The 13,649-nt window shown below is 34.5% G+C and overlaps 1 protein-coding gene and 1 long non-coding RNA gene across 3 annotated transcripts; one reads left to right on the top strand and one right to left on the bottom strand.

Annotated features, from left to right (window-relative positions):
• The first annotated feature begins 1,391 nt into the window (after positions 1-1,391).
• LOC145941785 (adenomatous polyposis coli homolog) lies at positions 1,392-7,015 on the top strand. 2 transcript variants are annotated; one of them, XM_083048076.1, is made up of 8 exons: positions 1,392-2,464; positions 2,554-2,698; positions 2,800-2,954; positions 3,699-4,038; positions 4,567-4,984; positions 5,193-5,453; positions 5,566-5,805; positions 5,919-6,064. In XM_083048076.1, the coding sequence occupies exons 1-8, from the start codon at positions 1,636-1,638 to the stop codon at positions 5,940-5,942; spliced, it is 2,412 nt and encodes an 803-aa protein (XP_082904202.1). In that variant the 5' UTR covers positions 1,392-1,635; the 3' UTR covers positions 5,943-6,064. The 2 variants fall into 2 exon arrangements, with proteins under 2 accessions (XP_082904202.1, XP_082904201.1); XM_083048075.1 differs by lacking the exon at positions 5,919-6,064 and adding an exon at positions 6,278-7,015 and having other exon boundaries at positions 1,393-2,464.
• Positions 4,979-5,659, bottom strand: LOC145941786 (uncharacterized). The gene is made up of 3 exons (XR_014426218.1): positions 5,552-5,659; positions 5,212-5,476; positions 4,979-5,123 (listed from the first exon to the last, which is right to left on the bottom strand). It is a non-coding gene; the product is annotated as an uncharacterized LOC145941786 (long non-coding RNA).
• Positions 7,016-13,649: the final 6,634 nt, after the last annotated feature.

The following is a 13,649-nucleotide window of genomic DNA, read 5'->3' on the forward strand; positions in this document are numbered from 1 at the left end:
AGAAAGTACCCTAGTTGCATGCAATTGTAGTAATATTTTTAGATAATTTGTCACTACCAACATAATTTTTAATGTTGGTTAAATTGAATAAGGGCCAATTTTACCAACGTTGGTTAACTTCAATTTCCGATTATATATCCAGAGAGAAACATAAGAGCGGCCACCGCGATTCAGCGGACGCGTGTACTAATGCGCCCCCTGAGAAAGTGTATATAAACTACGTCGTTACGCTCGGTAAAAAGCGTGGTAAATGGTTCGAATCCGTGATATGATTCATATCCGAACTACTCGGATAAGAATCGAGTTGAGAACTAAACAGATGAGTCAGACAAGGACCAACAATCCATCGCTCTGGCTTTGTCTCACCAACGATGAGCGTCTCGTGGACTCGTGCGGCGGCAGGCACGAGATTTCGCCTTTCGCGCGTAGCGTTCCACGTAATTCGAGAAGGACAAAATTTTATGACGTTAAACTTTGGGCAATATATAAAAAATTAAATATATTAAATATAAGGTGTAAAATCAGATTATAAGTTAAATAAAAATTATATCCAGTTTCCTGAGTACAATAAAAAAATTGTTTTCTGACAGTGCATATTTAAAAAAATTGTTGAATTAATTTTGTTTTACATGAATAAATATTCTAATTTGCATAAATAATAAAAAAAAGTGCGAGTGACGGGAATCGAATCCGACTCACAATCAGTAACGTGATAACCACGGACTAACAATAAGTGTACGTACTACGAGTTGGGTTCAATTCCCGTCACTCGCACTTTTTTTTATTATTTATGCAAATTAGAATATTTATTCATGTAAAACAAAATTAATTCAACAATTTTTTTTAATATGCACTGTCAGAAAACAATTTTTTTATTGTACTCAGGAAACTGGATATAATTTTTATTTAACTTATAATCTGATTTTACACCTTATATTTAATATATTTAATTTTTTATATATTGCCCAAAGTTTAACGTCATAAAATTTTGTCCTTCTCGAATTACGTGCAACGCTACGCGCGAAAGGCGAAATCTCGTGCCTGCCGCCGCACGAGTCCACGAGACGCTCATCGTTGGTGAGACAAAGCCAGAGCGATGGATTGTTGGTCCTTGTCTGACTCATCGGTTTGGTTCTCAACTCGGTTCTTATCCGAGTAGTTTGGATATGAACCATATCACGGATTCGAACCATATTCTATATTTTTTACCGAGCGTTACGACGTAGTTCACGTCTACTTTCTCAGGGGGCGCATCAGTACACGCGTCCACTGAATCGCGGTGGCCGCTCTCAGGTTTCTCTCTGATATAATAAACAAAACTAGTGCTTTTCTGGTGTATTGAAAACAGCAATCTGGTGTATAACTGCTTTCAATTGTTGGCAACACTGCTTCTGTAACGTTAGAAGATTGCTGTGGATTGTGGACGTTATGAGAAAGGATATTGTAGCTTTACAGTACAGCTTGCTTTACTTTGTCCTTTGTCCTGTCAGCGGACGAAGATACGTCAAAGAGAAAAGAAGAATTTCTATGATATATTTTTCATTGTATTAGTACATTGTAACCTTAACTTAGACAATGTACCTAGATAATTAATTAATCAGTCAATCAATCCTGCTGTCAGAATCCGTTTGTAATATGGACGACGAGGACGTGAACGATCAGCCGGTTGACTACAGCAAGAAGTACACCGAGAGAAATGTCGCCCCGCCGCAGAATCAGCTGATCGAGTCACCGGGCGTTCAGCGGCCGCGTCGTGTCTCCAAGAAGGTGTACGGCGAGCGCGACTCCAAGGTGGATCTGTTCGGCGACTACGCCGAGACCGACCTCGATCAGCCCACGGATTATAGTCTGCGTTACGCCGAGGACGACACCGACGAGGAGGAGAAGCAGGAATATTTACAAGAGGACACTGTCAAGACTTACTGTACAGAGGGGACCCCCTACGAAACGCCCTTCAACTTCTCCACGGCCACATCCATGTCGGATCTTCGAGTCGAGGATGCGAAGGAGAGCGAGCTGCCGAAGAAGATGCCGAAGAAGCCGATTGAAATAGCCAGGAAGAGTCCTGTGTCCTTTGTTGAAGAGCCCGAGACACCAGACTGCGACGAACAGGATGGTCTGATGACGAAAGAACTCGAAGAGGAGAACCCGAAGGACACCGCGATCCTAAATTCTGGCCAAGTGACTCCGGAGAAGATAGTAAGTTATTACGAGGAGGAAACGTCACACGGTTTCTCACGTGCCAATTCGCTTAGTTCCCTGAGTAGTGCAGTGACTTCTCAGAATAACGTTCCAGGAGTTATATCGAAAGTAGAGTCGCCACCATCTTCAGTGAATAAGGAAGAATTGAAAGAGAACGATGATCACAGTGCTCTAGAGTTGAACAATAATCAAGCAGAATTATCTTCGGGAAATGACAATGTGTCTGAGCGCAAGAATACTCCACGTGTGCTGGATAAAGAAGGTTTGTATCGGATGACAATTTGAAGGAAAATAAAAAGAGGAGAAAATATATATATTTTCACATGTATAAATATGTGATATATGTTCCAGGAAAAATGGTAACATTCAGTGGCCAGGATTATTATGCGGAAGAAACTCCTTTAATGTTTTCGCGTTGTAGTTCGCTTGGTTCATTGAGTGGATTCGAACAACATTCGATCCATGACGATCGTAGTTCTGTGGTCAGTGATTTTAGGTAAATTGTATATTAAATGTTATCTTTATAAATTTTATTTTTTATTTACTATATCTTTAATTTTACATTTAGTAAAATAATATTTTCTGTTATCTTTTTAGTCGTAGGACCAGTGGTATAGTCTCACCGAGTGAACTGCCAGACTCACCTACCCAGACAGCTTTACCTAGTCCACGTAATCATAAAACTCAGAATGCAGAATTTGTATCAAAGCTACAAGAAGAGACAGTAAGACCATCGGTTCGACAGCATTTATGTATGTTATTGATGATGTCATTTATAATATCACCAATGCAATGATAATAATAACATTAACAATAACAGAGTGTCTATCTCTGAAAAATTTGGGAATTCTCGTATAATTTTTTTTGAGATTTGGGGAATTTTTCATTCAAAAATTGTGACTGTTAATTTTACTCTTATTTAGCACTTAAGAAACATGTATTTAATACATCTTTGCAATATTTGTTTTTATTAAAATTTTATGTGATTTTATTGACAATCTCTTTTTAATATCAAGATCTTATATATAAAATTTCATAAAAAATAGTTCAATTTTTTAATAATATTTAAATAAGTTAGTATTTCTTAAGTTTACAATAAATTATTTTTTGTTTTATATTTTTATTTTATATTTTTGCATATATCATTAGCATTTAGATATAGTAATATATTGCACTTTATTGTTCAAAAATTAATTTTATTTAATTTTACAAAAATTAATTAATTAATTGTATTGAATGCTGGAAAAACTGCTTTCTTGCAACTTGTAACTTTCTTTGCAACCATATGAATAGAAAACATTAGAAAGCGTATACAGTAAAGAAACTTATTTTTAGAAAGTTGGATCTATAAATTTTCTTATTTTACCTTAAATTTTAAACGAAAATGTCTGGAAGATCAGGAAATTCTTAAGAAATTTTTTTTTGGATATCCTGAATAATATAAGACATCTCTCCGTTGAAAGATTACCTAAATTTTATTTATCTCTCTATTGCAGCATTTTCTAAACCGCAAATCACAATAAATAGCGTTTTCGAAGATGAGATTGCCACTTTCAAGGAAGAATCGACGCCTATTGAATTTTCCAGCGCAACAAGCCTGAGTTCCCTTACAATTGATGACGAAATCAAAATACCTAATGATACAAATATGTATTGTAAATTGGAAAGAGTACCCGATGAAGATAAAAAGGACGTTCATAAACTCGAGACCGATATGCTTAACGTGACAATAAGCAGCTCGAAGAGCGAAGAAAAAGAGGAACAAGTGAGTGATGGCGATGAAGACGATGAGGATATGTTGGCTGCCTGTATTAATATGGGAATGCAAACTAATAGGTAATTAGAAGATCCAGAGAAGATCAAGTAGAACGATTTTTCTAAATATGTATATTTCTATAAAAATTGTACTAATTCGAACATTTAAGACTCTTGGTTCCTCATCGACTATGTTGGAATTGTGATGTCAGAGGCGAGAAAACACACGCTAAAAATTATTAGATGTCATTTCGAAATAAAAAGATATTTCGGCGAAACAGCTGTAAAATGACTGTAATATGAGACTCAGTCTGTTTGACCTTTGCACATGCGCAGTCATTCCGCATGACAAAGTCATGATTGTTCATTGACTCATTGACATCAAGGAAAACGAATAGTTTTCGCGCGAGGTATTTAACAAGTGTGCTAAAGCCATCTGAAGTTTCATCGAAATATCTTTTCATTTATAAATGGTATCTAAGAATTTTCAGCGTATGCTTTCTCGTCTCTGACGTCACGATCTAACATGGCCGCGGCGAGGACCCAGAAGCCTTAATTATGTTTTTTTTCCTTTTTACGTAAAATAATATTGACAAATGCTATTCACAGATATAGACAATCCTCGAAGATTCAAGAACCCGCGCAATCAGAAGTATCACCGAGTATCTTAGCGTCGTATCAAAGAAATTCTACTCCAAGTAGATTGGAATCGCACGGGACTCCGGCAGAGACGCCCATCAGTACCTTGAAGACGAATAGGACTGCAGTGGATACCGTTGCTTCGGATACCGTACACGTGTATTGCACGGAGGATACGCCCGCAGATATCTCTCCGGTAGGATCGCACTCCAATCTGTCCGCTCTTTCGATGCCGAGTGTACAGGAGGATGTGGAGAAGATAGAGCCAGATAGCCAATCGACAGCCGAGATCGATTGCCGCAGAAGTGATTTGTTCGATGAAGGTTCTAATCTTTCGGGCGAGGATGAAAAAATATTAGATGAATGCATTCAATCGGGCATACCCAAGGTATTTAATTTCTCTGATCGGATACTTTTTCAAGAGAGGGCTCAGAGGCTCAGCTTTGTCTCTTTCGTTACTCGAATATATTTATATAAAAAGAAAGTATGTAAAAAAAATTCTGAAGCCGAACTATTGCGTTGCAGATCTACAATTACATCATACCATTAACGCAGCTTATTATATTATATTATATTATTTTGATTTTGATTTATAGGCGAGACAAATAACTCTACCTCCAACAAGTAGCATCCCGTTCGTCAAGAAGTCGGAAATGTTGCACATGATTAACATATGCGATACGCCGTCGTCTTCGCCTGTCGAAACAAATCATGGAAATAAGAATTCTATAATAAGGCCTAAATCGCCAAGTTGTGAATTATCGCCGAGACATCCGGACGAATTTTCCGATGACAGTCTGAATCATTCGGATGACGATGCAATTTTGACGGAATGCATACAGTCTGCAATGCCCAAGGTTATTAGTCGGTTCTAATTATTCTGAAAAGAGAATATTCCATTTATATATAGAGTGTCGCACACTAATCAGTATTATAAATCATTTTCTTATCGGACCATTTGATTTCCAGGCAAGATTTAGCTTATCACCATCCATCAGACAGTCGTTATCACAAGCCACGGAAAACCCCAAAGTAATGAATGCAATGCAGACGACACCCTCCACTTCCTCGACATTTCTTCAGCCAAGATATATAGAGCAGAGAAAGAATGCGACGAAAAAACGCTTACCATTCGAAGATAATGTTGGACTTTCCGAAGAGGAGGAAGATATCATGTTGGCGCAGTGTATTAGATCTGGGATGCCAAAAGTAAGCTATTCATGTATACAGGACGTTGAAAAATACATTAAGAAAAATACTTTTCTGCTTCAAACTTGGGATTAACTAAAAAAGTACTTAATGAAAAAAATACTTTATTATAGTGTTTCGAAAAGCTCTCGAGATAAGCTACAAGAGAATATGCAAAGAAAAATATAGGTTTCCATTTAGGAAATTCAAGGTGACCTTCGCGTGACCTTGGCGCTATTCAAAGTTATAATAATATTGCTATGTAATGCGCCACATGTAACTCTACAACTTTTGTATGAAACATTTTTTTCGAAAATGCGTATTTTCGGAAATATTAAGGGGTTTCGACACTTTATACTTTTGTACTCTGTATATTCCATAGTACGTAGGTCATTTATAAAGTTCATACCTTTGCTTATAAAGAAAAGAATGAAATATTTCTAGATAATGTCTCTCTAGTATATTTCTAACATATTTTAACGATGATTTTTAGGCACTAAATTCCATGTCTACGACGGTGACGTCTACAATCAAAAAGTCCGAGCCGTGTCCGAAAACCACGAAGAATTTTTGGGGTCCTCCAGTTTCCTGTTTTACAAACAAGGCCTATTCCCCCAAGAACAATGCCGTTCCACACTCATCACCGTCGTACAAATCGGCGAACGTCAACACGGCGGACGCGCGTTATACCAGAAACGTATCGAGTAATTTTAATAATGGTTCCTCGAGGACGAGAACGACGAGCAGCAGTGGTCTAGTAGCACAGTCAGGTCAGATGTCGAGAAACTGTGACAACGATATCCGTGAGAGGATAAATAATTCGCCGTACTGTGCCCGAAGATCGTCGTGTCGTCACGCGGAGAGTGAAAACGGTAATTCCGTCGACAATCATTGCGTACCCGCGCGATCTCACGTGACGAAGTGCGCGCCGGTTTGCGATAGGACAGCAAACAACGACGATTACGCGTGCAAAAGCACGGGGAACCCGGCTTTGCCTTTGCGTCACACTTCGGTGAGCACTGTCGGTGAGGCGGCGGATTCGCGAATTTCCACGCAAGAATGGGCTCTACTGGAATTGTGCATTACTTCCGGCATGCCTACAAACAAGTATCGCATTAAGGGAATGAAGCCTAGTGAGAGTGCAATTTCCAATGGACACGACGACTGCGAGCCGATACCGGAGGACAATTATTCGGTGTGCAGTTACAATTCCTATATTTTTAAAACGTAATGCTCTGCCTGACAATGATGTGTGTGTATGTGCGTGTGTTTGTATATACTGTAAATTAAAAGAAATTTAATATTTTTATATGTTAATTATTATAATAAAGTACGCACGCTTGTGTGTTTAAGGTGCTTGATTGAACTGTAGATCCCACTGTGGACTAATTTTAAATTAATAAATACAAAAACAATCATTATGTGACTTATTTTTAAAATCATTAAGATATCAGAAAAAAGTTTCTTGCATTTTTCACATTTTATGTTACATACATCTAACAAGTTCTGTGTATCTGTATATATTTAGGTACTGCATACATTACAGAAAATTATATTTAATTTTGATTACATTCATATCTATAAAGAGAAAAGTTCATTGAATCATATTACGAGGTCGTGACATATTTTTTTATTTTTCTAGTCTTTCAATTTTAGTCATAATATGCAGAAAACAGAATAATTAATTTTATAATTACAGTTCTCTTGATATTTTATCAATATCAATTATTTAATATAAATTATAACATTTCCAGCGCTGAATTTTCTTTAAATCTATAAATGAAATTTTTTCCAGTAAATTCTATATCAATTATCTTACATGGCTGAGTTTATAATTTAAACGTTAAATGATATTCGCACACGCATTAATATGTATATTACATAAATTCTAAATGTATGACATTACTGGTAAATTGCTTTTGCAGATGCGAAATTATACGCATTGGAAATGTTAACTCGCGGCTCTACTTTCAGATTCTAATACGAATTTAATTCATGTGCTGCATCCTTTATTGTTATAATTTCTCTGTCAAAATAGAAATATTTATTCCGAACAATCTATTTTAAAATAGATTGTTGATATCTTACTATATTTTCAAATATTTCAAAAAGATAATATTTTAGGCCGATCCTATCTTTCGAATTTCTTATTGTATATTCGCGCTGATTAAGAGATACGCATATCACGCGCAGTTAATTAACAGATGAATCGTTTAGTTGAGAGTATCTTACATTAGATTATTAAATTTGATGGCGGGGCTCTGGTCCAATGGAATTTCTAATCGAGTTTGTTTTACATAATAAAAGTGTTTATTTTTTTTATCTTGAAAAATTCTGATGAAATTTTTTTCTAAAATTGTATTTTTGATAATTTCAATCTTATTTAGCACTTAAAAAACATTTGTGATATTTAAATTTTTATTAAAATTTCGTGATTTTTTTATTGATGATCTCATTTTAGTATCAAAATCTTATGTAAGTTTTATGGAAAATTGTTCAATTTTTAAAATAATATATTTAAACAAATTAATATTTTTTAAGATGTATAATAAATTATTTTTTATTTTATTTTATATTATTGTGTATATATATACCTTTAAAAAAAAGGTAAAAAAAGGCGCCTAGTATGGGCACGCCAGTAGTGAAAAATTACTCATTGCAAACCCATAGCCTAGTTTTTTTAATTAAAATTTTTTTATTTTTTTTTATTTGTATTAATTTTAATAATTTTTTAATTTTTATACTATTCTACATGGGTTTGCAACTTGAATTTTTCACTGGTTCATTATACGACTCTATAGGTTTGCAACTTAAATTTTCCACTGGTACAAAAGTTTCTACTTTTACTTGGCGCGCAATTTTTTTTATATCATTACTTTTGTAGTACGATTCTACATGGGTTTGCAATGGATAATTTTTCATATGATTCTACATGGGTTTGCAATAGGTAATTTTTTATACTACAATTCTACATAGGTTTGCAATGGGTAATTTTTCACTACTGGCGTGCCCATACTAGGCGCCTTTTTTTACCTTCTTTTTAAAGGTAAGTTTTTATAGGGATATCATTCATTTTTGTATATGATTTAGATTTACTAGGGTTGTTCAAATAATGCCATTTTTTTCAGAAACTATTTATTAAACAGGTTTGAAATGTTTTTAAACATACATGGATATTTCTTCTTTTTAAATATACACTCGTCAACAAAATTAACGCATATGTATTTTAAGTCAAAATTTCGCATAATTTCAAATAAGCATAACTCCACTAAAAATGATCGGATTTGAAACATTTTTTTTCACTGTCAAGCTTGAAGTCTCTACTTTAAAAACCATTCGTCAGATTTTTAATTTATCCTCCCTCCCCGTACGCCACTGCTTCAAAAGTAAGAACGTGTTTTGTCTCTAAAAAATTGCGTACTTTGACGCACTCCACGGAGTGGAATAAATTTTTTTCGCAAATCTTATCATAACTATCGTAAAATGTGGATTTTTTACTACAAATTAAAAAAAAAAGCAAAGTTCGTACGATTTTTTTTCGCGGAGTTATTACATATGAAAGTTACCCATACATTTTCTCCATTTAATGACTCCAAACCCTCTCTGCTGTGTGTGTGTGTGTGTGTATGTGTGCGTGCGTGCGTGCGTATGCGTGCGTGCGTATGGTTAGGAGAGGGAAATGTAGGAATGTTCTCATTCAAAATTGTGTGTTCCCGCCTCGTCTTCAGATTACTTCTTCTATACGTTCACGCATATTAATGCATGCTCTAATTGTTGTTTAAGGAATTTGAGCCCAAATTTACACGCACGCACGTACGCGTGGGCGCATACACACACACACACACATGCATACACGCACACAAACACACACATACACACACACACTATGCGCCAAATCCAACCAGCAACCTTGTGGTGCGTGTCGGGTAATACTAATGCTGGCGGTAAATGGAAAAAATGTATGGGTAACTTTCATATGTAATAACTCCGCGAAAAAAAATCGTACGAACTTTGCTTTTTTTTTAAATTTGTAGTAAAAAGTCCACATTTTACGATAGTTATGATAAGATTTGCGAAAAAAATTTATTTTACCCCGTGGAGTGCGTCAAAGTACGCAATTTTTTAGAGACAAAACACGTCCTTACTTTTGAAGCAGTAGCGTACGGGGGAGGAGGATAAATTAAAAATCTGACGAATGGTTTTTAAAGTAGAGACTTCAAGCTTGACAGTGAAAAAAAAATTTTTCAAATCCGATCATTTTTAGCGGAGTTATACTTATTTGAAATTATGCGAAATTTTGACTTAAAATACATATGCGTTAATTTTGTTGACGAGTGTATATTATTTTTTAATATAATCTCAATCAACTTCTATAACCTTATACTAGCACGATACAAGTATATGTATGCCTTTACTGTATCAACTCTTGTTTTTTCTACGTAACCATGTCATCACAGCTTCAATCATCCCCTCATCATCTTCCCAATCTTGTTTCGCAGAGATCTTTAAATTATATGTTTAACACAGTTTAGCGATAGGTTCCAATATTTAACTTTTTGAACCACTTAATTAAATGCACTTCGCGAAATACGGTTTGGAAGATGAAGAGGGCGTGATTCAAATGTGAAAACATGGTTACGTGGAAAGGACAAAAGTTGGTACAGTAAAGGCAAGTAAATACATATAATGTATCGTACTGGCATAAAGAAATAGAAGTTGATTGAGATTACCATGTATATTGTGTATAAATTGTTGAATAAATATTCTGAAAAAATAATGTAGGGCATTACTTTTTGAGCAACTCTAGTACTATTTCAAAAGATTACAATGTCCTCATTCTGGTCCTGTAATATAAAACATATTTAAATCATTAGAGTACGTACATATATACAAAATATACTGTTTCTTTATTTTATATTAACAATTATATACTTATGAAAGAAATAGTAGGATGGCAGCGTAACAAGAAAGTAATTATTATGAAAGAAATATAGTACATCTCACATATAAGTAGTATTGCATATCACATGTATGTAGTATATTGCATATCACATGTATCGTTACCATTTTACTATTTCTTTCATAATATAACTACTTTCATGCTACGCTACCATCTTATTATTTCTTTCATAAGTATATAATTATTGATGTAAAATAAGGAAGCAAATAAAAGCTAATAATAATAAATAATGTAAAGATAATAATGTTATGAATGCTATGAGCTATAAAAATGTATATAAATTCTTTATTATAGCTCATATCATTTATAGCACTATTATCTTTACATTATTTATTATTATTAGCTTTTATTCGCTTCCTTATTTTACATCAATAATTATGTACTTATAAAAGAAATAGTAGGATGGTAGCGTAGCATGAAAGTAGTTATTATTATGAAAGAAATAGTAAAATAAAATGGTAACGATACATGTGATATGCAATATACTACATACATGTGATATGCAATACTACTTATATGTGATATACTATATTATTTTCATAATAATATAATAATAACTATTTTCTTGTTACGTAACCATCCTATTATTTTTTCATAAGAATATAATTGTTAATATTGTTATAAAAAATATGAAATAATTACTTGATTCTTATAAATCTCTTCTTCTTCTTCTATCAATCAATTATGATTCTGGATAACCGCACACTTAATCTATCATATGTCAAAAGATCTAATACATAACCCCGCACGCTGCTAATATCGCGAAGCGCCACTAACGCCGTCTGTTGTGAAACGTGAGAACAGTACAAGATTACCACTACATGCATCTATTGCATGTGTTGTTTACGTGTGATATACGTGTATGCATGTGTTGTATACGTGTGATTAATAATGCGTGTAGCACGATAGATACTACTATGTATGCGTGAACGATGATGACATTTCTTAAACGAAATTTTTCATATTTAGACTTTGCATTATTATATTTCCGCTTACAAAGCACGTAGAGCAAAAATAAAGACACTTTCATTATATAATTCGACCTCAATCTATCGATTAAACCTAGTAAAAACTCGATCGCTTCAGCCGTTATTAGGTGCGTTCCGTTTCACACATATGCGCGCATTTTCTATAGTAAACGTAACGTGTACTATAGGTAAATGCGCGCATATGCGTGAAACGGAACGTACCCATTGAGCATCCGAATCTATGACTATCTCGAACTGTCCGATTCGCGTAAAGATACACGGTGCCTCGCTTCTGAGAGTCGGCTTCGCCCAAACTAGGCGCGAGACACTACCGTGTCTCTTGATATATATATATATATATATATATCTCTTTTTAGCGTTTAGATATGCACTTTGTTATTGTTCAAATTAATTTTATGTTTAATAAATCAATATTAAGGCTTCTGGGTGCTCACCGCGGCCATATTGGATTGTGACATCAGAGGCGAGAGAGCACACGCTGAAAATTCTTAGGCCGGTATTCATAGTCCGTTCTTATATTTAAGATCGTCTTAAGACCTCGTTTAACCAATCAAATTCTCGCATAGCATCTCTTGTGTAACGTCCCGTCATTTTCGCAAAACCATATTTTTGCGCGCTACTGTTTTTCCTGCGCCAATACTTAAAATTTAAGGATAATTAATGATTTTCCTCTTTACATATAATTGTTTAGACTAAAATCAAGCATTTATATTATTAATTACTAACCATACCAAATCTAGGGTCTCCAGTTATCTAGTTCTAACTAGCCGCTACCAGGAACTAGCGATCCGACCAATCAAACGTCATCCGAGACCCCTGAGCGTATACTTCAACTAACCAGTTATTATTAAATGAAACTAACCCTTAGCAATAAGAATATATTTTAATCATGACTAACCCACTTATATATGAATATTCAATATTAATTAAACAATATAATAATATTATTTATGGAATCAGAAACATAATAACTTGTCGAACTTTACTTAACAATTTAAGACTTATAGTAATGAGTTTTAGAAGTATTTTAATCACTGACAGAATTATTATGAGGAAGGTTCCATAAATCCTTATCTTGCGATGCATTGTAACGACAAGCCTGCGACAAGCATTCGATGAATTACTAAAAGTGTTCAAACACTTAATATTTTAAGATTTCATCCGCAATTATATTTACGAAGCCTTATTTCAGTCATTAAATGATTTCGATAACAAACCCAAGATTATTAAGATTTATTGAGTAAATTATTAAATGAAGAGACTTATAAATAAGGCCCAAGTGGATATAATTAAAGAGAATATTTTATTATAGAATTAAGTCAAACGAGAACAAGAAAGTCTCGATATTACGTTATGGAATCATAATTCTATAATTTAGAAATAACTTAATCTTACCCTATTGCATTAAACTCAAGTTTTATTATAAATTATCAATCATTAAGAATTCCAATTAATAACATAAAATAAATTATATAAGAAATGATTCCATAAACGTACAAATGAATATTTGGCGAACTACAAGAAACTTTAACATGTATCTATGCGCAGACCCCTCTAAAATCAGCTCACAATCAGCAAGTAATTAAGTGCCGATCGTAGGTGACAAGCCGCTTCCGTCCGTTATCTCCCTCGCGTTATCGGATGCTAGCGTTCAAACCACAAAAGAATAATAAATTAGACACTTCTTGGAATCGTCGCTCCTCATCTCAAGCTCACCGCCTAACTTCGATATCCGGTCCAGATTATCTAAAACTCGTAAATTGATAGTTGACACCTAGAGCGTTCGCTCCTGCGGGTCACCGTATCGTGACCTCTTAGTACAATTTATTGTGACATATTCCAAGAAAACGTCTTTCTTAGAAATCCCCACCAAAAGGGAATTGCACACGACACTCAGATTTTTCTCTATTTGATGG

Source organism: Prenolepis imparis, unplaced genomic scaffold, assembly GCF_030444845.1.
Source record: "Prenolepis imparis isolate NDT839.2.m4 unplaced genomic scaffold, iyPreImpa1.0 SCAF_10, whole genome shotgun sequence".
In the NCBI taxonomy this organism is placed as follows: Eukaryota; Metazoa; Arthropoda; class Insecta; order Hymenoptera; family Formicidae; genus Prenolepis; species Prenolepis imparis.